Source organism: Lissotriton vulgaris, chromosome 9, assembly GCF_964263255.1.
Source record: "Lissotriton vulgaris chromosome 9, aLisVul1.2, whole genome shotgun sequence".
NCBI classification, from domain to species: domain Eukaryota; kingdom Metazoa; phylum Chordata; class Amphibia; order Caudata; family Salamandridae; genus Lissotriton; species Lissotriton vulgaris.
The window spans coordinates 1,143,531,919-1,143,559,504 of record NC_141697.1 but is presented as its reverse complement, the minus strand read 5'-3'; the positions used below and the strand labels follow the sequence as shown (position 1 = coordinate 1,143,559,504).

At 43.8% G+C, this 27,586-nt stretch overlaps 1 protein-coding gene across 1 annotated transcript in view; it reads right to left on the bottom strand.

The window, feature by feature from the left end:
• The window catches only part of LOC147692931 (inter-alpha-trypsin inhibitor heavy chain H3-like), a 316,366-nt gene that overhangs the window by 176,939 nt on the left and 111,841 nt on the right, over positions 1–27,586 (bottom strand). The window contains exons 9-10 of the mRNA XM_086939189.1: positions 19,379–19,547; positions 9,368–9,493 (exon numbers count right to left, since the gene is read on the bottom strand). Coding sequence (XP_086795315.1) covers positions 9,368–9,493; positions 19,379–19,547 — 295 coding nt within the window. The remainder of the gene's footprint in view (positions 1–9,367; positions 9,494–19,378; positions 19,548–27,586) is intronic.

Sequence of the window (27,586 nt, the reverse complement as noted above, 5' to 3'; positions counted from 1 at the left end):
ACCAAGTATGACTATGGGTGCTTTAGGTCAAAATGCTATCTGTTTTCTTTTGGCAATTGCATGCTTTAAACAAGCGTTGGAAAATGTGTTAGGTTTTGCCTGTGTGATTAAAAATACATTTTTTTTGTGTAGCTTACCGAACAGATGTACAATATAAGTTACAGAAAGTCTGTTAAAAAGTTATGACTTGGATGTACAAAAAGGCAATATGTTGTGCTGTTACTAGTGGCACAGTGCGGGTAAGCAATAGCACATTTTTGAAAAATGAAATGAAAGAGGGAAATAATATAATTTATTGACTTAATAGCATACTATGGGGCCGATTATGATCGCGGACGGACGCGCGTCCGTTAGCGATCATGAGGAGGAGGGGACGTCCGCATGGGCTGCGGAGTCCCCTCCTGTGCGATTAGGATGTGACCTCCACCCTGGCGGTCACATCCTCTATTTTTAACATTGCCGCGGGTGCGGCTTCAAGCTGCACCCGCGGCAATGTTAAAAATGCAGTCATTGCATTTGCATGCAGAAAGAGGCAGGCACCTCGCGGTGCCTGCCGCTTTCTGCATACAAATGCAGGGGGGTACCATAGGTACCCCCCATGTGCACCCCCCACCCCCCTTCACCTAGGGGGCCCGCAAACGGCCCGCAGTGAAGTTACACATGCTTTTCCACGGTGGAAAAGCCGCCGCGGAAAAGCATGTTTTACATCCCATCCTAATCTGCCTGACGGTGTCTGAGAGACACCGTCACCAGATTAGAGCTTTTCCGCCGCGGTTGTAAGCCAGCTGTGGCGGAAAAGCTGCGGACGGAAACCAGGACCCACCAGCCACCCTAATGTGGCGGTGGGTCTTTGGTCAGTCCGCTGCGGTTTTTCCGCATCCTCTGGGCCGGCGGTGGCTTCCGCCGGCCCAGAGGATGCGGAAAAACCGCAATCCTAATGAGCCCCTATGTGTTTAGAGGAGTTCTAACACTGCACCTACTGCACCATTAAAATCAAGCCCCTAGTGCCTGCAAGATAACTGCATTTGTGACTGCCTGTTTAGTAGTAAAATATAGCAATATTTGGTGTTTAGCGGAGTTTTGATAACTTTTTGCCCCGGTGCCACTGCAACGTGCATCATTCAAATCATGACCCTATTGCCTGCAACGTAACTGCCCTTGTAACTGCCTGTTTAGTAGTAAAATATTGCAATATTTGGTGTTTAGAGGGATTCCTAGAGCTAGGGCTCTGATGTTACTGCACCTGCTGCACCATTGAAATCGTGACCCTAGTGCCTGCAAGGTAACTACAACTGTGACTGCTTATTTTGTGGTTACATATAGCAATATTTGGTGTTTAGAGGAGTTCAACTTTTAGCCCCGGTGCCACTGAACCTGCAGTACCATTGAAGTCAAGGTCCTAGTGCCGGCTAGATAACTGCACTTGTGGCTTCCTGTTTAGTAGTAAAGTTTAGCAATATTCTGCGTTTTGTGGGGTCCCTAGAGCTTTTGGCCAAGGAGCCACTGCACCTGCTCCACCATTCAAATCAAGCCCATTTCAACTGCAATTGCAACTGCCTATTTGGTAGTCAAATATAGCAATATTATGTGTTTAAAGGAGTTCTGACAACGTTTGGTCCCTGTGCTACTGCACCTGCTGCACCATTCCAATCATGACACTATTGTCTACATGTTACCTGCACTTGTGGCTGCCTGTTTGGGAGTAAAATATAGCACTATTATGTGTTTAGTGGGGTGCCTATAAATGTTGGTCCTTGTGCCACTGCACCATTTACATCAAGCCCCTTTCAAGTGCAAGGTAACTGCAATTCTGACTGCCTGTTTAGTTGTAAAATATAGCAATATTAGGTAGTAAGAGGAGTTCTGGCAACTTTTTTGGGTCAGTGCCACTGTACTTGCTGCACCATTCAAATCATAACCCTAGTGCATGAAAGATAACTGCACTTGTGACTGCTCGTTAAGTTGTAAAATGTAGCAATAATCGGTGTTTAGTGGGTGTCTGGAGCTTTCTGTCCTGGTGATGCCACTGCACCTGCTGCACTATTGAAATCATGAACCTAAAGCGTGCTAGATAACTTCACTTGTGACTGCTTGTTTAATTGTAAAATATGGCAATATTAGGTGTTTAGATGAGTTCTAATAACACCTTTGGGCCTGGTGCACTGCACCTGCTGCACCATTCAAATAATGGCCTATTGCCTGCAAGATAACTGCGCTTGGAGTAGTGGCTTGCACATGTAGGAGCAGTGGGGCGGGGTCAGGGCGCTGTGGGGGTGGTGGAATACGCCAGATGACAAGATAAGTAATATTAAATAAATAAAACCGCTTACTTTGCGCTCTGATGCGGCGAGCGCAAAGGAAGTGGTTTTATTTATTTATTTATGTAATACTACTTACCCCATCATCGTTCATATTCCAAAACCCACACCCCTGCCCCACCCACGCCTCACCCCACCACTCTTACCTGTGCAAGCCGACACTGTGCACTTGTGGCTGCCTGTTTAATAGTAAAATATAGCAATATTTGGTATTTAGTGGAGTTATGGCAACTTTTAGCCCCAGTGCCACTGCAACGCTTAACCATTTAAATCAAGCCCCTTTCAACTGCAAGGTAACTACAATTGTGACTGCCTGCATAGTAGTAAGATATAGCAATTGTAGGTGTTTAGTGGGGTGCCTGTTGCAGATACGACAGGACATCAGCACATCTTCTGATACCACATTCTCTAATTAGTGGAACTTGGAGCCTCTTAGACTATGGCAAGCAGTACTTGCAGAAGAAGCTTACATGAAGCAGCCTATGGGGCGAGAACTCATCACATGGGCAGATTAACACATTGCTAGGGTCAAATAGACCTAGGCAGGTCTTAAAGATCACACTTTCCTCTCTAAGCTGATGTTTCCTAGATTTGAACGCAAGGCTCGGTCAGTCTTAGACATAATAAGGGTAAACAGTTAATTTTTTAGTTATAAGTCACAAGATATCACCAGAGACTCTAGACGTTTCAAGTTTTGTTGAAAAAGCAGCCCTGCTGTACTCTCTGAAAAGTTTCCACACATTTCTATTGCTTTTCATGTCCCAATTCTTGAGTGATTATGTCAAAAACATTACAATTAACACTGTCTAACACAAACTCTCACTGCAATATTTTCCCCACCTAGGAATTAGCATAGTGACGGTGAAAAAGTGTGCATTCTTAATTCTTCCAAGCATACCTGGAGCATCCCTTTAAATATAATCACAGCCATATGTATCCTACCTGGCAGTACATGATTCTATAATGTTGCACTGAAATTATTTTTATTTGATGTTATTAGATTGAGTTCCAATGTGTGGAGAATCTACCCCCCAAGTATAACTGGACTTTGCACGTAAAGTAGACATTGGTGGTGATAATAAGGCACTAGTGGCAATATGGGAACCTATAGAAGTTTGGTGCCAGCAATAAGTTTTTTTAAATCCTAATTTGTCTGTATTTGACCTGACAGCCTTAGGGTGGTCTTTTGCCTACCTCCTCCACTTTTCTGACCTTGTTTTGCTGGCTTTAGGACTCTGTGTACTTTACAACTGCTAACCAGTGCTAAAGTGCTTGTCCTCTCTCCCCTAAACATGGTAATATTGGCTCACCTCCATTGGGCATATTTAATTTACTTATAAGTCCCTAGTAAGGTCCAATACATGTGCCCAGGGCCTGTAAAATAAATGCTACTAGTGGGCCTGAAGTCCTTATTGTACCACCCACTTAAGTAGACCTCTAGCCATGGCTCAGGACTGCCATTGCAGAGCCTGTGTGTACAGTTTACACTGCTGTTTCGACCTGGCAAGATAAACTTTTTTGCCAGGCCAAAACCTTTCCTTTATATACAAATAAGTGACTCCTAAAGTAGACCCTGTACAACCCACAGGGCAAGGTGCAATGTATTTAAAAGGTGGGACAAGCACCTTTAAGTTTTACATGCTCTCGTAGTGACAACTTTCAAATTCGTTTTTTACAACTGCAAGGCATATATCTCCTATAAAATAACATTGGGATTTTATTAATTGTAGTTTCCAATTATGAAGAGATGGACTTTTCAAGTTTGGTGTCTCTGAAATCACAATTTAATACTACCGCAACTGATGATGAAGGCGGATTTTAAATTGCAATTCTGAAAATGCCACTTTCAGATCGTTGACAGTTTCTTACATTAGCCATTTACTGCCTGGTGCCTGTCTCTGATACACATCTGGGAAGGGTGACAGCAGGGCTTTGTGTATTCCCCCTAGACAGTCACACACAATAAGAATGCAGGTGTGACTTGATGGACCATCTTGGCAGGATGGGAAGTAGGAGTTGGACCCAGCCTCACATACACCTGATTAGGCTGTGACTTGTCCTCAGACAAAGGGCTGCATACCCACGGTAGTGGGTTTAGTGCCAGGGCACGAAGGGAGGGCCTCTGTTCCTTACAAAGACCTGTCTTTGAAGTCTCACCCAGTTCAAAGGCACAACTGGTTATTAGTACTCAAACTCTGACACCACCACTTCAGTACACTTCTGGACCTGTGAAGACTCTGCCAGGAAGAAGGACTGCTCTGCTGATGAAGAGCTGCCACTCTGCTGGACTGATGCTTTCCTGGACTGCTGCCTTGCTGTGCTGCCGTGCTTTCTGCTGTTCCCCCTGCCTGGGTGAGAATGACAGAACCGGCATCACTTGAACCAAGAGTGACTCTAAGGGCTTACTGCATCCTGATCTGAAGTCTCAGTGTCATAAAAGACTTCCAACCATTCTGCTGCTGCACCTGGACTCTGCCATCTGTGAGTCTACCTTGCCAAGTGGAGCCACCCCAGTCCTGGATCCTTGGAAGTGAGACCAATGTGTTTTGCTCAGAAGAACCAACATCACAACTGCAGAGAGGGAACCGGGGCATCATTGCTTTTGAGTGGGCAGCACCAAAGCATCTGCGATACAGTGCGGATCGGAACAGGTGCATCACCCCTGGTGTGAGGACCAGAATGAAGCCATCATTGTATTTGCGTGTCTTGGAGACTCCACTCTACCTTTGGAACAACCAGTGCATGTTAAGTCCTCGCATCTCCATCATTGTCAATATCAACGGCGAAGCTGAAGCTCTGCAATACATAGGAGCTGACACATCAGTGCTGTTGCATGACCAGGACCATCACGCTGCCACCAAACGCGTGGACCAAAAATGACACATCACCCTCTGTGCTCCGCAGCCTCTCTGTTGCGGCTCGGACCAAGGTAATTTTGCTCAGCAGGCCTAATCTGGTCATTGTTGCCGGCCCACACGCCATCACGGTCGGCCTGAACTTTTGAACTTTTGATTTTGTCCTGGTCCAGTGTGACCAGATGTCCCTTGTTCTCACTTAGTCATTTTTGGAGCTATTTTCACTTTATTCTTTAAAAATGTAAAGTTCTACCTATTGGATTTTTGTAGATTTGGTCTTGCTTCATTTATAAATACAGTTATATTTTTTGCTAACCTGGTGTGGAATCTTTTTGTTTGGTGTTTTCACTGTTTTACTGTTTCAAGTGTTGCACAAATACTTTACACATTGCCTGTAAGTCAAGTCTGACTGCTCTGTGTCAAGCTATCACGGGATGAGCATGGGTTAATTTAGGATTTGCCTGCTTCTTATTCTGACTAGGATTGTGGCTGCTGCTTGATTAGGGCTCATAACCCAGTCAACCTATAATCCAGTTTGTTTCTAACAGTTTGACAGTGGTGTGGACCAGCTGACATATGGTTTCCTTCATGTCCACTGATTAACCTGGAAGAGTATCCAAAAATGACTCTGTTTTAAATACATGTTCACAGGGGTGACCATTGGTGGCAATGAGAGGGCAAAAATAAATAAAAACATAAAATTAAAACATATCTGTACCTGTATTCTAGTCTGTTTCAGCATTGTGCACCATGGAGCATGATGTGAGGACATGGCAGTCACCTTGATAGTCTTGTTCTCTAATTCTATGTATATAATCTTAGCATGCTCTGACAGTTTCCTACAGCAAAAACTGGGTAAAAAGTTGAGTTTGAATTGTTCTCTAAGCATGTATTTGCGCTCAATAATGTGTTTTAAAGTACCAAGGGCCCTATTCACAAACTGCATTTTGTAGTATGTTTAGTAATGAATCAATAGTACCACTAGGGGCATATTCTCAAGGACTTATCGCCAAGTTAACGCCACTTTATTGCAGCAAAAGTGGCGATACATTTATCGCCTTATACACAAGCTGGTGTTAACAGCCCATATCACCAGTTTACCTGCGCTTGCAGCTGCAAAAAACATTGCCACAGATGACACCGGCAACTAATTCTAATGAGATGCAGAGTAGGCGTTCCTGTGGAAAAAGCCGCGACAACACCACTCCGAAAAATTCTCAACAACCAGCCAGATGTGCGATAAGATTCCAATAAATGCGATAAGGCAAGTTAGCAGCAGGAAAGTAACACCTGCTCTGACCTGGTGCAAAGTCGGACGACAGCCTGCACCACAAAAGGGAGCCCAGCCCAGGGCCACACCTGAAAAAGAACAGATGCCATGGAGCCAACGATCATGCAGCTCTGAGCCTCAACAGGGTCACAACACCCACCGCCACCTTCCCGCCCACCCCCCCCGGACCACAAAATAGGCAGCACAGACAAAGACAGCAACCCTCAGAAAATGCACCAACCTCACAGACCCAACACCAGAGAATGTCATTGCCCACTACAGGCACAAAGGGACAGCCATCCTCTGCATCCCGATCACCATTTCCCAAAGGCTGACGGTACCAACACAGTGGATAACCAACATCCCACCACAGACAAAGCTGCCAGCTGTGCTGCACCTGTTGACCTCTGGCACCCTCCAACCAACAACCTCCTGAGTCGGAGGAGTCACACAGCCAGTCCAATCCAAGTCCCTCACAACGGTCATGGATGACACCATCAGCTTGGTACTCCACTCTCTATACTCCCCCCACACTGCGAAGGAACAGCCGGAGACCAAGCAAGGCAGGTTTGAGCTTGGACATGTGGCTTTGTCGTCACCCACTCCATTCGTAAGGGGAGTGGGCTGGGCCGTTGTACGCAGAGCCAACGTGGGTGTGTGAAGGATTATTGCATGCCTCAGGCGTGGTTCTGTACTGGAAATGTGCATAAGCATGTGTCTCTGTAGCAGTGTGGGTCTCCTTTGTGGGGTGTAAGTGGTCCCTGAAGGGTATTAAACACCCACGTATGCGATCTAGTTCGTCTTCCATGTGTTCGGACCCCACCCCATCCTTGCACAAGCCTGAGACATGTTTAAAAAATTACTTACGTGCTGCAGGCCCACTAGTAGCATTTAATTTCTAGGATCCTAAGCACATGTAGTGCACTTTATTGGGGACTAATAAGTAAAACAAATATGCCAATTGTGGTTAACCCATTGTTGCCATGTTTTAAATATAGAGTACATTCGCTGTAGCACTGGTTAGCAGTGAAAAAGTGGACAGATTTCTACATACAGCAAAAACAAAATCAGTAAAAACTGTCAAAAACAGGAGGTCAGAAGGCAAAAGGTTAGGTGAAACCACACCAAGGATGCCAGATCTAACACATTGGTTAACATTTTTCTTTTTTCTCAATGGAAATTATTTCAGCCTGTGATGAAATCTCTTCTCCACTCAGCAGGTTTTGAGTGAATTCGGGTCTCCAACTTTTTCCAAGATGGGAAGTGAGTGTCAAGGAGTTTGTTCAATAAACAAAAACATCTGCACTCATTTTCAAGGAATGCCGCCCTTGGAAAGTCGGACTTAACTACTCCCTCTCCCTTTAATTGTTCGTTTTACTAGCACATTCCCAACCTTTGAAAAAGTTTGAAAGTGGATTTGTATTATGAAAACATTGTATCTGTGTGGGTCACCCAAATTTACTGAGGGAAACGGCTTTGATGAACAGACCCATGTCATCATCATGAGGGTTCAGCAGTATGATAGGGAACAAAAGTCAAGAATGTACTCACAGATCAAGCATTCTCCTTGACCTCTTTCTCAGACATTGTGATACAATGCTGAGACCTCCTTCCAAGAAAGTCCCACCACATGCTTTCCATCATCACGAATAATAGGTGGGATCTCAGTCCAGAATCTGAACAAACATGTCCTTGAATCCCCAGATAGGCCTCCTCGGAAGGCAGCCAGGGGCTCAACACTGCGGGCCCGATTCACAGAACTAACTTAAGATAACATTCTAAACTTACTACTTTTGGTATTCACAGAAGTTAGGATTTTGTCTTAAGTTTGTCTTAAGACAGAATTAAGACAGACTTAAGTTAGGAATCTGTCTTAAGTCTGTCTTAAGTCTGTCTTAAGACAAACCTAAGACAAACTCCTAACTTCTGTGAATACCAAAAGTAGTAAGTTTAGAATTTTATCTTAAGTTAGTTCTGTGAATCGGCCCCAGATCTGAGTGGCGGTTCTTATCACTCAAATCCAAAATTGGGAACATTGGATAATAGATAAACAATTTCCATCAATGCCAATGAAAACCGAAATATTGGCTCTGAATAGTTTTTAGCTTCATTGTTTATAATGTAGAAGTGTGTATGAGAAATAAAGATAAGGCATGGTATAGTAAAGATGTACAACACCTTAAAAACAATTAGACAGCTTGTCAAAAAATCACCAATGACATGTTCCAGAGCAAGCTTAAATATTTATCGAAGTCAGTGCAGCTTTATCCTAGACAGGGAAAAACATCAGCAATCACAATTCAAGATAGTCAATGATGGTTGCTTATTGGTACCATATCATGATGAATGGCCAATACTATAATGCAAAAATAACAGTTTCATGTCGATGTTGTAGACATGTTAGAACTGCGAATATTAGATATTGTCCTGCAAAATATGTTGTATTCTGTTTTCTTATGGTGGTGGTGGTTTTGTGTAATACAGTGCTCGTCATTAGCACTAGGCTGGCTCCTGGAAGTAGGTCAGCAAAGTGACAATACAGCTATTCGAAACACATTTGTTAGCTAGAAATAGGTTAGACTTCAGGGAACGCTGTATGACACGCTTTTTTCTGTCACTCGCATAGAGAGATATTTTGCTTTACAATTTGGCTTTCTGCACTTCCACTGCAGGGCGTCTGGGTCTGGCCTCTTGTTGTGGATATCACAATTCCAAAGTTTTATAGGTAGAGTTAATTTTCTTCACACTTTTAACCATATTTAAACACAACTGATGGTTGCTAATAAACAAATATATGTCAAGTCAGGATGTCTCGCATTATCCCGGACACAAATATGAAGTAATAGAGGTAGGTCTAGTTTAAGCGTTGTATGCAAAACAGTACTTAAATATTAATTGTCTCTAAAATAGCAGAAAGAGCTTACCATCAGTAGGGTCACCATCTGTCAAGAATACAATTAAGGAGAAACGCCTTCCCAGCTGCTGTTCATTAGAGAGATTGTCTTTTAGTAATTTTGTTGCAGTCAACAGTGCTTCATTGATATTTGTTGCTGAAATAAAGTAAAAAAAAATAATGTTATAATAAATCAGTGGAATATAGTAATATATTTGACAGTATGAACACCTGATGGGAAGTAGAAACCAGCAGGATACAGATACTCTCAAAGTTTACACCTGACAATTACTGCTGGTGTTTACCAAATCTAGCTGCAGACTATGTTTCATTGAGCTATAAAGAATCTCGCTCATTGATTTAACTGGATGTGTCCGTGTCTTAGAAGTTTTATTAGTATGGTAAAATGTAGGGAGGAACTTTGATCATTTGTGAGCAACATAATGACTTTCAACTATTGATGTATGTAAATAGATGATGCCTTTGCCCCTAATGTAGATAAACTGTTTTTCTTTCTCATGTAGATTGGATACTTAAATGTTACTTAATAGTGCTCTTAACATAGTGATGAGTTCTGGCGAGAGGAGTAGAAGTATGCTCTTAGTCTATCCCAAATCTTTAGGGTCTCATTTACAAGTCACTGTTTTTGAAGCACCGGCAGCGCAGTGTGTCTGCCCATATTTACAAGGCCCTGTAAAGTCACTCTGCTTGACTTTTCACGGCCTTGTAAATATAGCCCCCTTTCACGCATTACTCTCTGTGAAAGGGGTGTTTCATGGGTCTTCTTGTGGGCTTTTAACAGGCAACATCTATGAAACCTGACACGTTCTCAGATTTACAACATTTTGAAAAGCTTAGAATGCGTCAGAATCTTACGCCTTGTACGAGAGGTGTTGGAGTGGTGCAACGAGGAAAAATACTTTTATTTCTCCCCCTTTTTTTCCTCTTTCTACGCGTGCTGAATTCTGCTGAATGCACAGAAAGAGGAAAATGCCATCAATTATTGTTTTTTGTGCAGGAACGTTGCCCTTCCAGCTCAAAAACAATCATCCCCATGACGCAAAGAAGTGTGCACTGGCACTCCGCTGCTGTTTGTGCGCCTGCGCAGGGGAGAAAGACAGAAATGCACCGTATCTTGTAGATAGGGAAAATTCCTAACCTTTTATTTTGACCCGTGGCAGGAAGGCTTGCTGCTGTGCATCAAAATATAGTAAATGAGGCCCCCAGTTTCAGAGGGATGTCTGTCAGTACAACGCGATCTTTTAGATCGCTGTACTTGACATCGCGGGCATTACAACGCAAGTCGTTACAACGACTTGCACTGGAGGGCGCGGATTTTGTAATATTATAATTTTATATTCCAACACCAGTCCATGTAACAGTAGGGAAGGTGTTGGAATATAAAATTACAACATTCTTTGTCCAACAGCGCCATCCAGCGCAAGTCGTAGTAACGACTTGCGTTGTAATGGCATTGTTGTAAAGGCACTGCGGTGTAAACACCGCGTTGTAAACGATGCTCCCCTTTCAGAGTACGTCAGCCAATATGGCATGAACGTCAATTTACCAACTGTCTGTGCTGAGGAACATGCCACCTCTGCTGTGGGTGAGCCAGAACCATACAACTAAGCTTGGCGTTTGTGTGGTGCGATAACAAGTTTTTATGCAATTTGCTTTGTATATTATATATATATATATATATATATATATATATATATATATATCGCCTTCCCTCCACCCATAAATCCTGTGTATGTGGAGGAAGCGCAGCGGACGAGCGCAGCGGGCGCGACGATTGCGCACCGAAGGCGCGCTTAATGCAAGCTCGTCTGCGCTCGTCCGCGCCGAGACCGGGCCTAGGGTCATCCCCCCTATCTCTCAGGCCGCAAAGCCCAGGCATTACAGTGCCGAAACCCTCCTTGGACTAAGACCCCATTGAAAGAAGTGTAGCCAGCATCTGCTTCACGTAGAAAACATCCCACAAACTTGCCCTACCTGCAAATCTACCCTTAAACCCAAGACGGCCCCAGACCAGTCACACGAGTACCGCATGTTCATGCTAAACTGTAGATCCCTACCTAAACATAGGGCGGAGTTTGCACTGCTGCTGGAAGAACGTATGCCAGACATTGTCTTCCTGACGGAAACATGGCTTGCCACAGATTCGGACCCTGCCCTAGTCACAGCCCTTCCACCCGGCTTCCAAATCACTCAGCAGGACCGTCCTGAGGGTAGAGGAGGGGGCTTAGCAATTATCTATAAAGATCAGTTCCTCTGCCGAGTTATCCCAGAAACTATCCCTGATTGCGAGAGCTTAGCCTTCAGTCTCGAACTCTCCCCTAACAACTGCTTCTCAGGAACTCTAATTTACCGCCCCCAGGTCCCCCCAAGCAATTCCACAACCATCTTGCTTCGATTGTGGCTGAACGGGTTAGCACCTCTTCTAACTTCACCCTGCTAGGTGATCTTAACTTTCACTTTGACTCCGTAGCAGATCACACGGCAACCACACTTACAGACGACTTAGCAGCTCTGCAACTAATCCAATTTGTCAGTTCTCCAACCCACGTTAAGGGTCATTTGCTGGACCCAGTATTCAGCAACTGTGTAGATCTGGCAACAAGTCTACCAATCCCCCTCCCGTGGACTGACCATTTATTAGTTCCCTTTACCTGGACCACATCTAGGCCCTTAACCATCAGACCCACAGTAAGAATGGCCAGAGCCTGGTGTCGCCTTCCAGTCGAAAAATGGACCACCAAACTGGCTAGCAGCCTACCTCTCTACAATGAGGACCCCTGCCTAGCGAACCAGACATACGAAGAATGGATCACTCAATCACTTGTTAACTCTCTCTCCAAGAGTAAAACCACATTGAAACGTTCCCATAAATCCGCTCCCTGGTACTCAGAGGCCCTTAGGGCAAAGAAACGCCAGTGTAGGAAAGCTGAAAGGAAATGGCGTCTGGATTTCTCACCATGGAAAAAACTCAATACCGAGATTTAATCAAAGAGTATAAAGAAGAAATCAAAGTCACCCAAGCTGCACACTTCTCTAATAAAATTATTTTAGCCAAATCAAAACCCAGAGAAATTTTCCAGATTGTGAAAAATCTTACAAAGTTGCCACCTAGCCTGCTTGAAACCAAATCCACAGAACACTGTAACAAGATGGCAGACTTCTTCCACCAAAAAGTCAATAAAATCTATGAATCCTTCCCCCCCTGGCCACCCCCCTCCCAGCCCTGACCAACACAACTTTGGCACACCCTTCATCTCAGCCTCTTCCCACACTGGACCACTTTCCCCCTCTTAATCTTGCGTCCCTGGAATCTGTGGCTCTGAAAGTTAAATCTGGTTCCCCTGAGGACCCAGCCCCGCCAGACATTGTTATGTCAGCATCCCAGGTCACTTTGCCCATCATAATGGACCTCCTGAACTCTTCTATCACCTCCGGCACGGTCCCGCCTGGATGGAAACGGGACATGATTTGATCCCTGCTAAAGAAACCCAGCTTGGACCCTTCAGACCTTAGCAACTACCGGCCAATCCCTCTACTCCCCTGGCTGAGTAAAGTCTTGGAGAGAAACATCAACGGCCAACTGGTCGCTTTCCTAGAAAACAACCAACTGTTAGACCCCACCCAGACAGGCTTCAGACCCAAGCATGGAACTGAAACCGCCCTTCTCATAGTCACTGAGGAATCCAGAAACATCCTGGACCAAGGAGGATCAGTGGCAGTGATCCTCCTCGACCTCAGTGCGGCCTTTGACACGGTCAGCCATGACATTTTGCTGAATCGTCTGACTAGTATTGGTATCAAACACAAGGCATGGCTATGGTTCAAGTCCTTCTTGAAGGACAGATCCTTTCGGGTATTCGACGGCGAGTCAGTGTCCACTAGCAGACCATTAAGATGCGGGGTCCCACAAAGCTCCTCATTAAGCCCTGCGCTCTTCAACATTTATATGAGGGCACTGGCTGAGGTTGTCCGTCCGTTTGGAGTTAAGATCATTTCCTACGCGGACGACACCCAGCTGGTGGTCTCATTGGCGCAGGAGGCCAACATGCCAATGGGAGGAGGGCTCAGAAAATGTCTAGAGGAGGTAAAGAGCTGCATGTCCTCCTCATCACTCAAACTAAACGGGGACAAGACAGAGCTGATGCTTCTGGGCCCCGCTGATCCTAGTTCTTTCAGTGCCCTATGGCCACCCTGTCTGGGCACCCCCCCAGCACCTAAGGATAACATCAAGAGCCTTGGGGTGTGGCTGGACAGATCCCTTTCATTTGGCATCCAAGCTACCAAACTCTCGGCTACCTGCTTTGGCCTTCTTAGGATGCTAAAGAAAGTTCTTCATCTTTTACCCATGGAGGCTAAGCAGGTAGCCATCCAGGGTCTGATCCAGTCCCGCCTGGACTTTAACAACGCCCTCTACCTTGCTGCTCCAGATTATACACTGCGGAGACTTCAAACAGTGCAGAACTGTGCAGCTCGCACACTGCTTCAGCTCCCTCGTCGACAATCAGTTAGAGCTGGCTTGATCAGCCTACACTGGTTGCCAGTACGCCAAAGAATCCACTTCAAAGCCATGTGTATCGCCCACCAGGCTTTCTGGGACACAGGTCCTCTGATCACCCGTAACCTAGTCTCCCACTACCAACCAAGCAGAAACCTCCGCTCAAACCAGGCCTTTATGGCCACAGCACCCAGAATAAAAAAGGCCAGATCAGGCGGTAGGACCTTCACCCATAATGCTTCCAGGACGTGGAACGCCGTACCCCTTCATCTGAGAGCCAACCCTAATCTCTCCTCATTCCGGAAACAGCTCAAAACATTCCTCTTCAACTCCCCACAGTAATTCTCTGCTAGCCCTCCGGCTTCCGCCAATCTCCTCTGTTGTTTCCTAGCGCTTGGACGCCCCCGGGCAGCAATCGCGCTCTACAAATCCACATACAAATACAAATACAAAATATAAGCTACGTAGCAAAAATATTATGGTCCGTTGAGGCCACCTTTAGTCACTTTTGGTGGTGTGCACAAATGTGGTGCCCGCGTAGTTAATCCATAAATCTGTGCACAACCATTCTTACCTTTTCATATTTTGAATTGACACAATTGACAGTTCAAAGGTAAAGGGCTTGTGCCCATTCTGCGACATTACTTAATTAGATTGTTGTTTAGTGTGCAGCTGTAGCTCTAATATAAAGAAGCAGCAGTCAGACAGCGTACTCTTTTATGATGCTTGGTTTACCAGTCCTTATCCTGGATACTTTATGGTATCACAGTTGATTGCTGTTTGCCCAATTCCCTATCTGTAAACATCTGTTATTTCAATACCAAGATACCCTTCTGGGTGCACATGTGCTTTAGAAATACATATGATGTGTTATGTTATGTTATGTTATGTTATCTTATCTTATTTTATCTTATGTTTAAACTGCTTGTATTTAGAAATATAATCTGTGCATGCATGCATGTATACAGTTCTCTCTTCAAACACACAGAATTCTTATTTATTTTTGACAAATAAAGAATTTGAACTCTAAACATATCTAACAAGCAAACATTTTCCCTCTGCTTCCAAATAGGCAAAGGCTGAAATGTGTACGTGCTTACAAGAAGGAAAAATCTGATCCTACTCCAAGTCAAATGAATTCCAACCACTGAACCAGTGAATTCCAAACAGTGTTTCATATAGGTGGCATTGTAACATGTTGGAGTCGTAAATATCATAAATCTGAAACTTTAAACAGCAATTCACACAATTATCTCTGTTATTGTGTATATATATATAAAATGCACCTTTCTTCACAAAGCTGGAAAAGGTTTCGCAAATCTGTTGCTACATGACTCTGTGGCACAAAGGAGCATATTTACAAGCAATAATCACTACAGTAGTGACACTTTTTTGAAGTTCTTGTGGCTATATAAGCTTTGCCTTATTTACAAAGCAGTGTTAAGCCACTTAGTGAATCTTAAAGCTGACATGTAAATAAGGAGTACTTTCACGCTATACGTAGTGTGAAAGGGGTGCGCAATGGGTGTTGCGATGGGCGTTCTGCCGCAACATCCATTGATTTTGAAGCTTCCTCATATTTACAAGGCTGGTGTAAATATGGGGCAGCACCAAAATTAAGACCATAAAAAACCTGGTCTTAACATGGCACAACAAGGAGAAATGCTTTATTTCTCCTCGTCTTTGCTGTTTCAATGTGTGCTGCATTGTGCAGCACACATACAAACAGCAAAACGCCATGCATGACTGTTTATGTGCAGGAAAGTGTCCCTTGCTGCACATAAACAATCATTTTAAAAATGACGAGTTGCAACTGTTATGTGTGCTGCACAGATCTACAAATCGCCATTGAAGATTGTTTATGTGCATTGTTTATGTGCAGGAAGGGACAGAGTTACTCTTAGTGGTACTACACCAAGAGGGAAATATCCATTTACATAGTGTTTTTAACCACAAACCCCTCCCCTGATCTAGCGACAGGATTTTCCTTCCATTTTCACTAGTTAAAAGGAGGTGGACACAGAAGGTATATACCCCCTTCCACCCCCCTTTTTTAGGTCCTGAAGAATGCTACATACCCTTCTGGGACACCTCAGCAGAAACATGTCAACCGCATTTAATAGGGTGAAGGGAGAATAATATCACATACCACAGCCACTTAGTTTTTAACCACCATACATTTACCATTTGAATAAACATAGCACATGGACTAATGTAATGGTTTTTAAATCACTTATCACTCCCCCACGGCCATCATTTAGAAGTGCATCCCTGTCTCCAGGTATATGCCCACCCTCTATCAAACCAAGTTTTTAAAGGGCGAGGACAGCCGATGATGAAGCATGACACGGGCGGTGTGTGAGGCCAGTCCGTAACTTTTTATGAGATGCCCCCACTGGTAGTGCATCTCTACAGAACTCTGTAGATACACATAGAAATTGATTCAAGGGGCAGCCCACTTTTGTGTATTCATTAAAATGGGACCCTCAGACCCACTCTTTGTACACTACTGGCCCTGTGGATACTACAGAAGAAGGACACTCTGCTGCCCTGCTGCCAGAGTGCATGCTAAGAAGGAAGACTGGCCCTGCACTCTACATCCCAGGCTGAATAGACTTCAAGGGTTAGCTGACTGATCTCCTGTTCTGGGCTACAGGAACACAACAAGCTCCAGACGGCTCTCTGCAACTGCCCAGCTGACCTGCTGCAACTCGACCTACCTGGACCTTCACCTGGACCTGCCTGAGCCCTGATGGCCTCTGCTGGAGTGAGTTCCTGATCCCCAAGTGGTGAATCCCAGGTTTTGGGACCCTTGGTGTGGCATCAGTGGAGCTCCTGCACAAATAGAAGAAATCCTGAAGCTTTGGCCTTTTTACAACCGCAAACGGGCCTGTTCATGCCAAGAATTTCCACCTTTATCTACCACCAATACGAAGCTTCAGTGAACCCGACTCATCACACTACAACGAAGGTCAGCAACAACCATTGAGACAAATCTTCAGCAATGATTGTCCATGAAACCTGACAGGATCTTCGCACTTCAGCGATGGCCATCCGCAATACCCGGCCTGCTCTTTGAGCTACAATGACGATGACTCGTGATGCGCTCCCTGCTTCTTGTAGCCTCCTCCACAGCAAACAGAACTCTTTATGCAAAAATGTATTTTGAAGGCAACTTTTTCAGCTGTACTAACCTGAACACTCGGTCTCACAAAACCAGATAACCGCAATTGGTGTTTTGTGTTTTTAGGTACTCTATTAACCTAAACTCTTTAAAACTGCGGATCTTCCATTCTATAAATTGGATTTTTGTCCTTTTGGTGTCAAATACTTTATAAAATGTAACTCTCTATTTATAAATTGGTGCAGGATTTTTCTTGTGCTCTGTTTTCACTTTATTACTGTTTAAATGCTGCATAAATACTTCACAGATTGTCTATATGTTAAGCCCGACTGCTTTTGTACCAAGCTACCATGGGTTTAAGCACAAGTTAATGTTGTGATTTTTGTGTTTTACCCTGACACGGGTTCAGGCTATTGCTTGAGAATGGCTCACACCCACCTCAGCCAACAATCTGTACATAATTTCTCACACACAGTATCTGTATACTAGTCTAAAACTTCACATGTAGACTTCCCTATACCAAAACACTAGTCTAAAATGGTTTGACTGTCTGGGCAACTCCCTTAACAGATCAGGAGGAGATCTCCACTGTCATTGCAGGACTCCCAGGTGACAAGGCTCCTGGGTCAGATGGCCTCACCCGTGCATTTCATAAAAAGTATGCGCCTCTTCTTGTCCCGCACTTAGCCGTAATGTAGAAGTGTGGCTCACCGGTTAGAGGTGGCAGACCCAGAAGCAGAGGTCCACCCGGGACCAGGGTTCAATTCCCGACGCGGCAGGGTATGGAACCAATGTCAGCGGGCTCGATAAATCTCGCCTCGGGGCCTCTCTAACCATGGGTCCCACGCTGCAACTCTGGGCAATAGCTTGCTTAATCTCCACAACGGCCCCCTCGCTGCCGGGGATGCCTGGCTTCACCTTGGGGATCCCCAATAGGGACCATCTAACAGGGAAAGCCAGGACGGGTTCCCCAGCAGTACACAGCGCCAAGAAACCCCGGGGTGAACGTGCGCTCTACAAATTCATACTAACATAACATAACATAACAACGATTCTCTCGAACACGGTGGTTTCCTTCCATCTCTTCGCAAGGCTCTGCTCACCCTTCACTTGAAACCGGATAAACCCCCTGAGTACTGGGAATCATATCGCCCAATGTCCCTCATAGACACCGACAATAAAATTGATGCCAAATTGCTGGCCAATCGCCTCCTCTCCCTTATTTCATTAATTGCTCACTACGAAAGTCTTCGACACTCTGGAGTGGCCCTTCCTCTTCTACATTCTCCCTCGCCTGTGATTCAGCCTAAATTTTGTACGCAAGATAGAGTTACTGGTTGTGCCCCAGGGTTTCCTCGTTCTGGCATGGGGTATGCACAGCCATTAGTGACATCACACTTGAACGTATCACTCCTGATCCCCTGATGTGCCTCCTTGGCTACGTCAAACACAAGTCTGATGCCAACCCCAAACTTATTGTGATGCTTCAAGTGCTTGGTAAACGTAGGGTGGCCATACACTGGGGGCGTAAACCGTCACTCACGGTCAAGAATTGGTTGGATGATGCAGCCCACTGTTAGGCACTCCTGGGTGAATTTTGGGATCTGATGCCTGCGGGCAGCAGGCCCCCAGACATATTGGCTCCTTTCATCTCCTACCTTCAATGACTAACCGCTTCCGACAACTCACCCTCGGACTCGAATGGGCAGCCAGCCCAGGATCCATAATTAGTATTATTAAGCTCATGTTGATTAAATAAAGAGCAACAAATGTACTGCCATACAAAACAGTTAACGGCATCTTTGAGAAAACAAGGGACTGTAATCACTGATAAACCTCAGCTTCTCTCCAGCCTGCTCCATGTACACCAACCCTACGGTTAGTAGCTATTGCCCAGGCCTTCAAATCAATGGTGTACCACAGGGAGCATGAAGCTCCCTGCTGAGCTTGGGGATATTCCCCTAAATTCCTGAACAGGATCAATTGCCTGTGTCTCATCTCTAGGAATCTGTAACCGTTGGATCCATCGTACAACTTACGGTTCTAGTCGTGGCATTGAACTTGACACATAAAAAATAAGACAGGCCTATCTTTGTATGTGCGTAGTCTCCGCAGTCATACAGTTACTATTAATCAAATTAAATTAAAATCAAAGTTTGCGAATGCCAAGAAAATAATAAGCTTACACAAAAGTGTGAGTTTACTTTTTTGACCCAGGCCACTAAAATTTACAATCTGCAATGCACCTTCAAGTTGTTACGTGGCCTTAAGAAGGGACCATGATGATTTTGAATCAAATGTAAATTTCATCTTCTAAAAAAGTGACTGTTTGCTACTTTTCTTTACACATAGCTTACATTTTCTTGAGACCACCGAGCTACATAGATACCACTTATCGTTACCTCCATTGACAGTAAGCTTTGAAATGTAGGATTTTGCTTCCTTCACATTTCGGAGAGTGGCCTTCACCATGGACTCCTTCCAAAGAGTAATGTCATTGCTGAATATTACAAAATTGAAGTAATCATCTTCATGAAGCTCTTCTGATATTTTCTGAAAGGCATCTTTAGTCTGTAAAAGAAAATGGTGAAACATCTTTGAAAGAAGGCATGCATGGTCCTTCCTATAAATCATCTGTAAGAACATTTAGGCCTGGCATCTGTAGTGACCATGTTTCACTGTGCTGTACTTTCTGTTTGACCTCCCTGATGAGATATCTTAGAAATACATACATTTTCAACACCCTGAAACATGATAATGTTTTTAACTTTTCTTCTTTTATAATGGACAAAACCAAAATAATTCGCATTTGGATGTCAATTCAACGAAACGTCAGGGGTAGAGGAAGACACAATTGATGAAAACCCAGAAAGTGACCACATGTGACAAATTACTTGGGCGACATCACAGAAAACAAATTAACATGACATAGGAACGTGATAAGTAACGTCATTAGCGTCTCATTGACATGATCATCAAAAGTATTTACATCATAAAAGTTAAATTGTGAAATCCATAAGGGCTGTAAAGCAGATAAAAACCTAATTCAGTGCAACCCATCTATAACAGTGAAGCAGCTATGATATACCACAGGTATAGCCATGGTATGTCAAGTTCAGCAATCAATTCCCCAAGTTCACCTAGCATGTGCCGAATGTTATCCTTGAACGCCTAAGCTCAGTGATCAAATGCACATGCAGTGGCACACTAGGGCACTGCCCCACCACCACAATGTCACAGGAAGAAGCTAAGCTGTTCTGAGCAGCTTTTATTGGTATCTGGCATCGCTTGCATTGGCAGGATCCGCGATTGTGCATTGAAGGTTTAACACCATGGCTGCTAGGCGTTTTCCCCTGCTGTGCTGGGAATTGCTATTTTCCTTTATCCATGACGAGCCCAGCTCGGCATCAGCGTGCGAGCGCCCTGCTCCATGACAAGCTGGGCTCGTCATGAGTGTGGAAGGGGTTAACAGACGTCTCCGCAAAAATGACGGAGCCATATGGTAAACTTTCAAAGGCTCTTTTGCTTTTTATTTCTAAGAAAAAATCCAAAAATTGGATTTTGGGGATGAAAATTTAAAAAGAAATCAATCCTCCCCTCACCATGAGAATTCGATCACAGGGCAAGTGTGTCATTTTGCAGTTTTCACAGCTCCTTACTGCAGTATCTGTAAACCAACAGGTCACAACTATACTTAACCACCGCTGCAAAGTTTACAGAAGCCTATTTGAGCACCCGCTACCTTTGGCGCGAGCTCTTGATGGACTCCAGCAACAGCACGCGCTCTAGCAAAGATACCTTTCCCCTCGCAGTTGTTCTACTTTAATCCAAACAGTAAATTGTTGCCTGTTCGTTTGACGTTTGCACATTCACTGCATGCAGTCCCTCTCCCTCACTCCAGCATTCCTCCCTGTTGCTTCACCACCCCCCTGCCCTACCACTGATGTCTGTTGTTTCTCCAACCCCCACCCTCTTCCCGCTGTCTATCTCCCCACCCCCTGCCTTCATCCCACTGTCTGCTGTCCCACACCCTCACTCTCAGGTTGCTCGTTCCCTTCACAGCCCCCTCAAGCTGTTTGTGTGTGTTTTTTTTTACATATCCTGCTTGTCTTGTACAAACAGCTGCTATGGTGCCATGAAGCTGCACTGCGTTGTGCCCCAGTGTTGTTGCCCTGGGACGAAAGGCTCCGCTCAGCAGGCTGCTCACATAGTAACACAATGATGCGTGATTTGATCATGGGTCAAGTAAAGCAAGCGTGTTGTGTGTTTCACAACCCACAGATGTTGGGTCTGTCAATGCCTTACTTTTGGGAGATTGACAGATTTTTCAATAGCAGCCCTGTTGCAGTCCAGCCACAGGCAGGGAAAAACATGTTTCTATGCAACACCTTCCCAGGGTTTCCCACCACAAATGACAGTTCTCAGAGTAGGTCCATGCTCAACCCTGACTTAAGGACATAGCATTTCTGCTGACATCAACAAGATCCAGATGCACTATGGGCAGTAGAGCACCGGATCATTGCTCCTTGGTGTAGCAGCACTGGTATTGTATAGCTACACAAACTGTATTTCCTCCCGCTTGGACGTGTTTTTATTTCTGCCCCTGATTCATATTTCATTCAAGGGGATAGGTTTACAGTCTTTCTGCTCTGGCTGCCAGACTTGAAGACAGGTGGTGGACGGTGGTAACAACAAAGTGGAAATGTGGGAAGCCACTTCCATTATCTCCTCCTGTCTTCCTTTGTGCCTGGCCTACGAATCACTGCAAGGGCCAGGGGCAGCCTGGTTTAAGGATAAGCTCAAATGGTATACCCAGGGAGGACGCTTTGTTCAGGTTCAGCTATGAACCTTGTAGTCCCCCCTTTCAGGAGGACAACCTGGGGTGGGAAGAGCTTTTTCAGGACCACAGCCTTGCTCTGGAATAGCCCACCGTTGGAACTAACAGCTGCCCCCTTGCTACTTACCTTTAGAAAGGCCTTGAAAACGTGGGGGCATATTACGAAGCAATAGCGATAATTATCGCTATTGCTTGGTTAGAGACAAAAATTTACCGCTGAGTTGCGGCGATTTTTATCGCAGATAAACCTTGGTATTACCAAGGTTTATCGCAAATGCGATAAAAATCGTCCTCAATGCATGAATATCGCTGAAAAGTCAGCTATATTTATGCATTACCGAGCTAATGCTCTTAGCCATGTTATCCACCTCTCATTGGATAACATGGATAAAAACTGCTCAGGGCAGGTGTTAGCTTTTGGAGATATTCACGCTTAGCGCGAATATCTCCAAAAGTTGGTAATAGGAGATAGCGATGTTAGCGACTGTTTTCAGTCTCTAACATCTTGGCACGCCCACTTTGCATGTCATTAGTGTTAAATATCACTGACATGCAAAGTGGGGCCCAAGATGGTCGCTATCTCCTACTAGCTGTCGCTAACTGGTGTTAGCGATAGCTAGGTAATAGGGAGATAATTTTATCTCCGCTTTCTTGGCTTTTAAAGCCAAAAAAGCAGAGATAAACCCCCGTGATAATATGCCCCCTGGTTCTTCTCTCAGCACTAGGAGATATTGGAGTACCTGCAAGGACTATCGTTTATGTAACTATACCCGTCTCTATAGAGCTAAGATGACCTCGGGCAAGAGGTTGCACTTTGTAAATCACGTACATTTCATTTATTTTCTTAAATATCAAAGTCACATTATGCCTCCCCACACCCAGCCAATGGTATGCCTCCTTCTTGGTTCATTCTGTCGCTGCACTTAAAAGATCACCAACACCAGAGTGAGTACATGAGATGCTATTTAAATACCATTTGGAAGAATAAATGAACACTTGTGAGGTGTGCATAATATTTTTGTTGGGTGGTGTTCATAATACACAATCATGGCCAGGGCTCAGTACCACCATAACAATGCTGTGCTGAAACCAGCTTAAAACAGCTGGATGTAGCCCATTGACATGTACAGGCTTCATCGTCTAATAAAGCACTGTTAAGCTAGCTCTGTGAGGGAGGTGTATGCAGCCATCTAGATGATCTGGCGATCATCAGTGCGAATACTCAGAACTGTCTCGGCCTTAAATTCACAGCATTTTAATTCAATCATTGGCAAAGCCAACAGGTTTCACCCAAGTGACACCTATTGGCTTTGTCATTGTTTTTTTCCCACATGTTGCACAACAATGCTGCTGTGCAACATGGCTTCAAGTTTAAAAAAAAGTGCTACGATGCAGTCAATGATGACCATGTCATAGCATATTTTTGTTTACTTTAAGCCATGTTGCCCAGCAGTTTGCAGTGCCGTGCAACATACAAAAAATACACATTGACAAAGCTGATAGAATCTCGCATACCTGAAACCTATTGGCTTTGCCAATGCTTGTTAAAAAGGACGGTCAGACAAATAGTAAAACCTACAATGGCAATTACTCTGTCTGGCCATCGGATGTGTATGTCAGGGACAGAGACAGAGTAGTGTCCACCCTTGGCATACTGAAGGTCTGCCCACCTTTAAATGAGGCGGAGGGACTTTAGTTTGAAGGAGAGGGCACTCTGTCGCCTTTGGGCCCAAATTACCCACCATAGCATTAATCTAGCTAATTCCATCATTTTAGCACTACTTTTTGTGGAATTTTCCATCAAGGTATCTATTACTTTTTCATGTCCAACAGAGGCGTTGTCAATCCTTTCAACCAGCACCGCTAGGTTTAGGATGTATGCTTCAAAATCATTCCACTAACGTATATCACCCGTGTCACACTATTAAGAACCTTTAAAAGTTCTTGCTAGTTAGCATAATACAACTGCACGATTCCAGGCACAAATACTCCAAGATTCCTGCTCATGGTAAATAGATTAGTTTAATGCCACTTTCACAAACTGCTTCAATAGTAAGGATCAGGGCCTTTTGGAAACCTATCAATGTTGGACACTTTTAATTTATGTGGTGGTATTGAAAGCTTGTCAGTGCACACCAGTACAGACTTTCCGGCCTTTGTGAATTGCAAAAGGCGTGTTAGCATTTTTTGACACGTATCAAAAAATCGCAAAGTAAGGAATCGCAAAAGTTTGCGATTCCTTATTTTGCTTAAGCATTTAAGGAATCGCAAATTTTGCAATTCCTTAATTGCGATGTATGTAGGTTTTAGAAATCTTATAGTTGGTGGTAATTTGCGAATTCTTTTAAAAATGCCCTATTTGGCATTTGTGAAGGTGGCATGTGACGCACATACATGTATGTACACCATATGCACACACATGTAGATTTCAGGGGTGCAGCAGGGTGTCTTTGAGACACCCCTGCACCCTTGAAATTGTTCTCAATTTGCAATTAGCAAATTGCGAATCACAAATTGAGAATATTTTCACAATCATTCCTATGGGCCTCCTGGCCCATAGGAATGCATGGGAAATTATTCCTTAATTGCGAATTCGCAAAATGCGAATTCGCAAATAAGGAAGACTGGTAAGAAATCTCTAAAAAATAGCGATTTTCTACATACATTCCATTTTGCGATTTCTAAATAGCGATTCCTTAAAAATCGCTATTTAGAAATCGCAAAATGGAATCTTGATACATCTGCCCCCAAGTGTTTTGAGTGATAAAGTTTTTATTTGCCCTGTAACCCTGAAACAATTATCATAGGAGTGTCAAATATGTGACAAAGTTATATTTGGCGTATGGGATTGGTTAAAGACTACTTTGAACCTTTTCTGACAAACACAGCATAATCACAAAGACATTGTGCAGTGCGTCACTGCAAGCAATTTATTAGCGCTGCGTCACTTAAAAAATGCAGGGATGTGTCATATTACTCACAAGGATACAGCACACCTTTGTGTTTAGCCTTGCTCTGGCACTAGAAGAAGCTGCCTAGCGCCAGCACAGAAACCCTTGCGCCAAGGTGCGAGGGTGCCTGTATTGCAGGGATGATTCCTTGCATCTCAAACACCCTTGCACCATGGTGTGGGTTCTGGATTATTCCCTGCAACTCAGACAACCTTGCACCATGGTGCAAGGGTGTCTATGTTGCTGGGATGATTGTTTATGTGTAGGAAGGTGGATGTAGATGTGCTCCTTCCATGTGTGCTACAAAATGCAGCACACATTGAAAGAGCAAAAACGAGAAGAAATGAAAGTATTTCTCCTTGTTGCGCCTACTTTTCAGTGGCTTCAGTTTTTGGCACTGTCTTAGATTTACATATCCTTGTAAATCTGGAGCAGCATCAAAAACCAATGGGTGCTGCTATGAAATGCCTACAGCAACACCCATTGCACGTCCCTTTCATGCAGAAACCTGAGTGAAAGGGTACGATATTTACAAAGCAGTCTTGAGCCACACAAAGTAGCTTAACGCTGCTTTGTAAATAAGGAGCAGGACATTGCGCCACTGGAGTGTAGTAAAAAGTGATGGTCTGGTGGCGCAATCCCGTTGTAAATATGCCCCATGGTATGGTATTCTCGAATCCCCTATTTTCTAGGTTACGTGAACTTTTTATGAAGGTGGTCAGTTGATGAGCATGTGTTAGAAGGGGATAACATATTTACAAAAAAAATCATAATTGTGCTTTTTTCTAGAAGCTCCAGGGAGTGCTCTTAGTGACTTGAAAGGAGGACAATTTTCAAGCGTGAAAGGATTTATTCAAAGTTGTACATTCATAACAATCAGCAAAATGATAGTTTTAGGGATTGGTGATTTTTCTGAATTCCTCCTGAAAATATGATGTGGTATTATGAATGAGTATATCTGCTTCCCTTTGGAAGGTTGTGTATACCCACCAGTTTGTGAGTCCATTTTCAAAATGTAAACTGTCCTAGATTAATTCTTTTCAAGGGTAAGTGTAAACCGATTTCTGGGGTGTTAATGGACAGGAAAAAAAAGTATTTCATGTGGAAATAAACATAACGTTGCCAAATGCACTTATAGTAAGCAATTACCCATGTGCAATTGTACACTATGAACAAGTAATGCAGTGTGTTCAGTATCCTGGGCCTTGGGTGCCTTGCACCTGACTTTAGGGCATATTTACAAAAGCATTTCGCTACCGGAGCATCACTTTTTCTGAATCTCTGGTGGCGCAATGCCCTGCTCCATATTCACAATGCCACTGTGTAAATATGGCCCTCCTTGCTGCAGTTTTCTGCAGCAAAAAGGGTTTGCAATTGGTGTTTTGCTTTGGGCTTTCCCCCATAAACACCCATTTCTTTTTTACACTACCCCAGAATTAGAAAGACCTGTAAATCTAAGGCTTTTAAAAAAGAGGGGTTAGAGTGGCGCAACAAGGAGAAATACTTTTATACCAGAGTGCAACGGTGTCTGTGTCGCAGTGATGATTGTGCAGGAAGGCACACCTTCCTACACAAAATTCATTAATGGCGTTTTGATGCAGAATGGTTGTTTTGTGATTGCATTTGGTATACTTCACCATAGCGTATACTTCATATAGCGTTTAATACCTATGAAGAGGCGTCAGGGGAAGTAAGCACAATATAAATGCAATTAATCATGGAAGAAAGACTACGTGCACGCCAGGGTGAAGGGAGATGAACTAAACCAACATGGCCAGCGATGATGCTTCAGTAGCGTAAAGAAACGAGAAATGACAAACCTTGGCTGTGAAAAACATTAATTCATGAGGTATAATGTATTCAGTAAAGAAGGAAAAGTACGCATTCTTTACTGGCTGCCTTGAAATCACAACACACTGCAGGCGGAATTCATTATTGGGACAGAACACAGTTAAACTTCTTTTATTTAGAAAATAATCTGAGAACAGCACGACAACAACAGGCATCACTACCGTTGTGCCACTGTGACAGAGCCCACTAGTTTGCTGGATTTGAATATCGCCTTTTTTAGCCCAAAACAACATTTTATAGATATATATCGGGGAACGTCGTTTACGACGCAACTTTTAGCACGCAGTGCTATTACAACGCGGTTTTTAAATCGCATTCTATTACAACGCATGACTCTGGGGGGCGCTCAAGGATAGGGAATACTTTTAATTTACTATCCAAAGTTATACAGTTTTCCAAAACAAATGTGCCCAAGTAATACAACGCGAAAAATACAGCAATAGCTATTAGAAATAGGCTTTATTCATTTGGGTGTTTGTAAAGCACAGATTGTGTGTAACCTAGAAATAACTTTGGACAGAAATAAAATAGTTCAACAAAATACACAGTCTGTCTTGCAAAGCGGTACTTGGACAAGGAGTTCGGACAAATGGCTGATTCAACTTTTAGAAAGTTTTCTATAGACTTAGATTTATTAATTTCTAATAGTTCAGGGAGTTATGGTCTTGCACTGACATTTGCAGTGTTTTGCTTTTGACTAAATACAACTGGCAAACTCAGGATTAGTACGAACATCTCCTCATTAAACAGCAAAAATAAGCTTCTACACAGCCACTTAGTCCCAAGGCCGTAGCTACAATCTCTATTAAAATAAAAAAGACAGCTGCTATTATTAAAAAAATTACATTCTAACATTATGACGAGCTAAAAATAACGTCCTGTTCAGCAGGAGATTCCCGCCGTAAGCAGTTCTCCCGTAAACATAATGAGAACATTAGAGCTTGCAGTTGATCCAAAGAGCTGTGTAGATT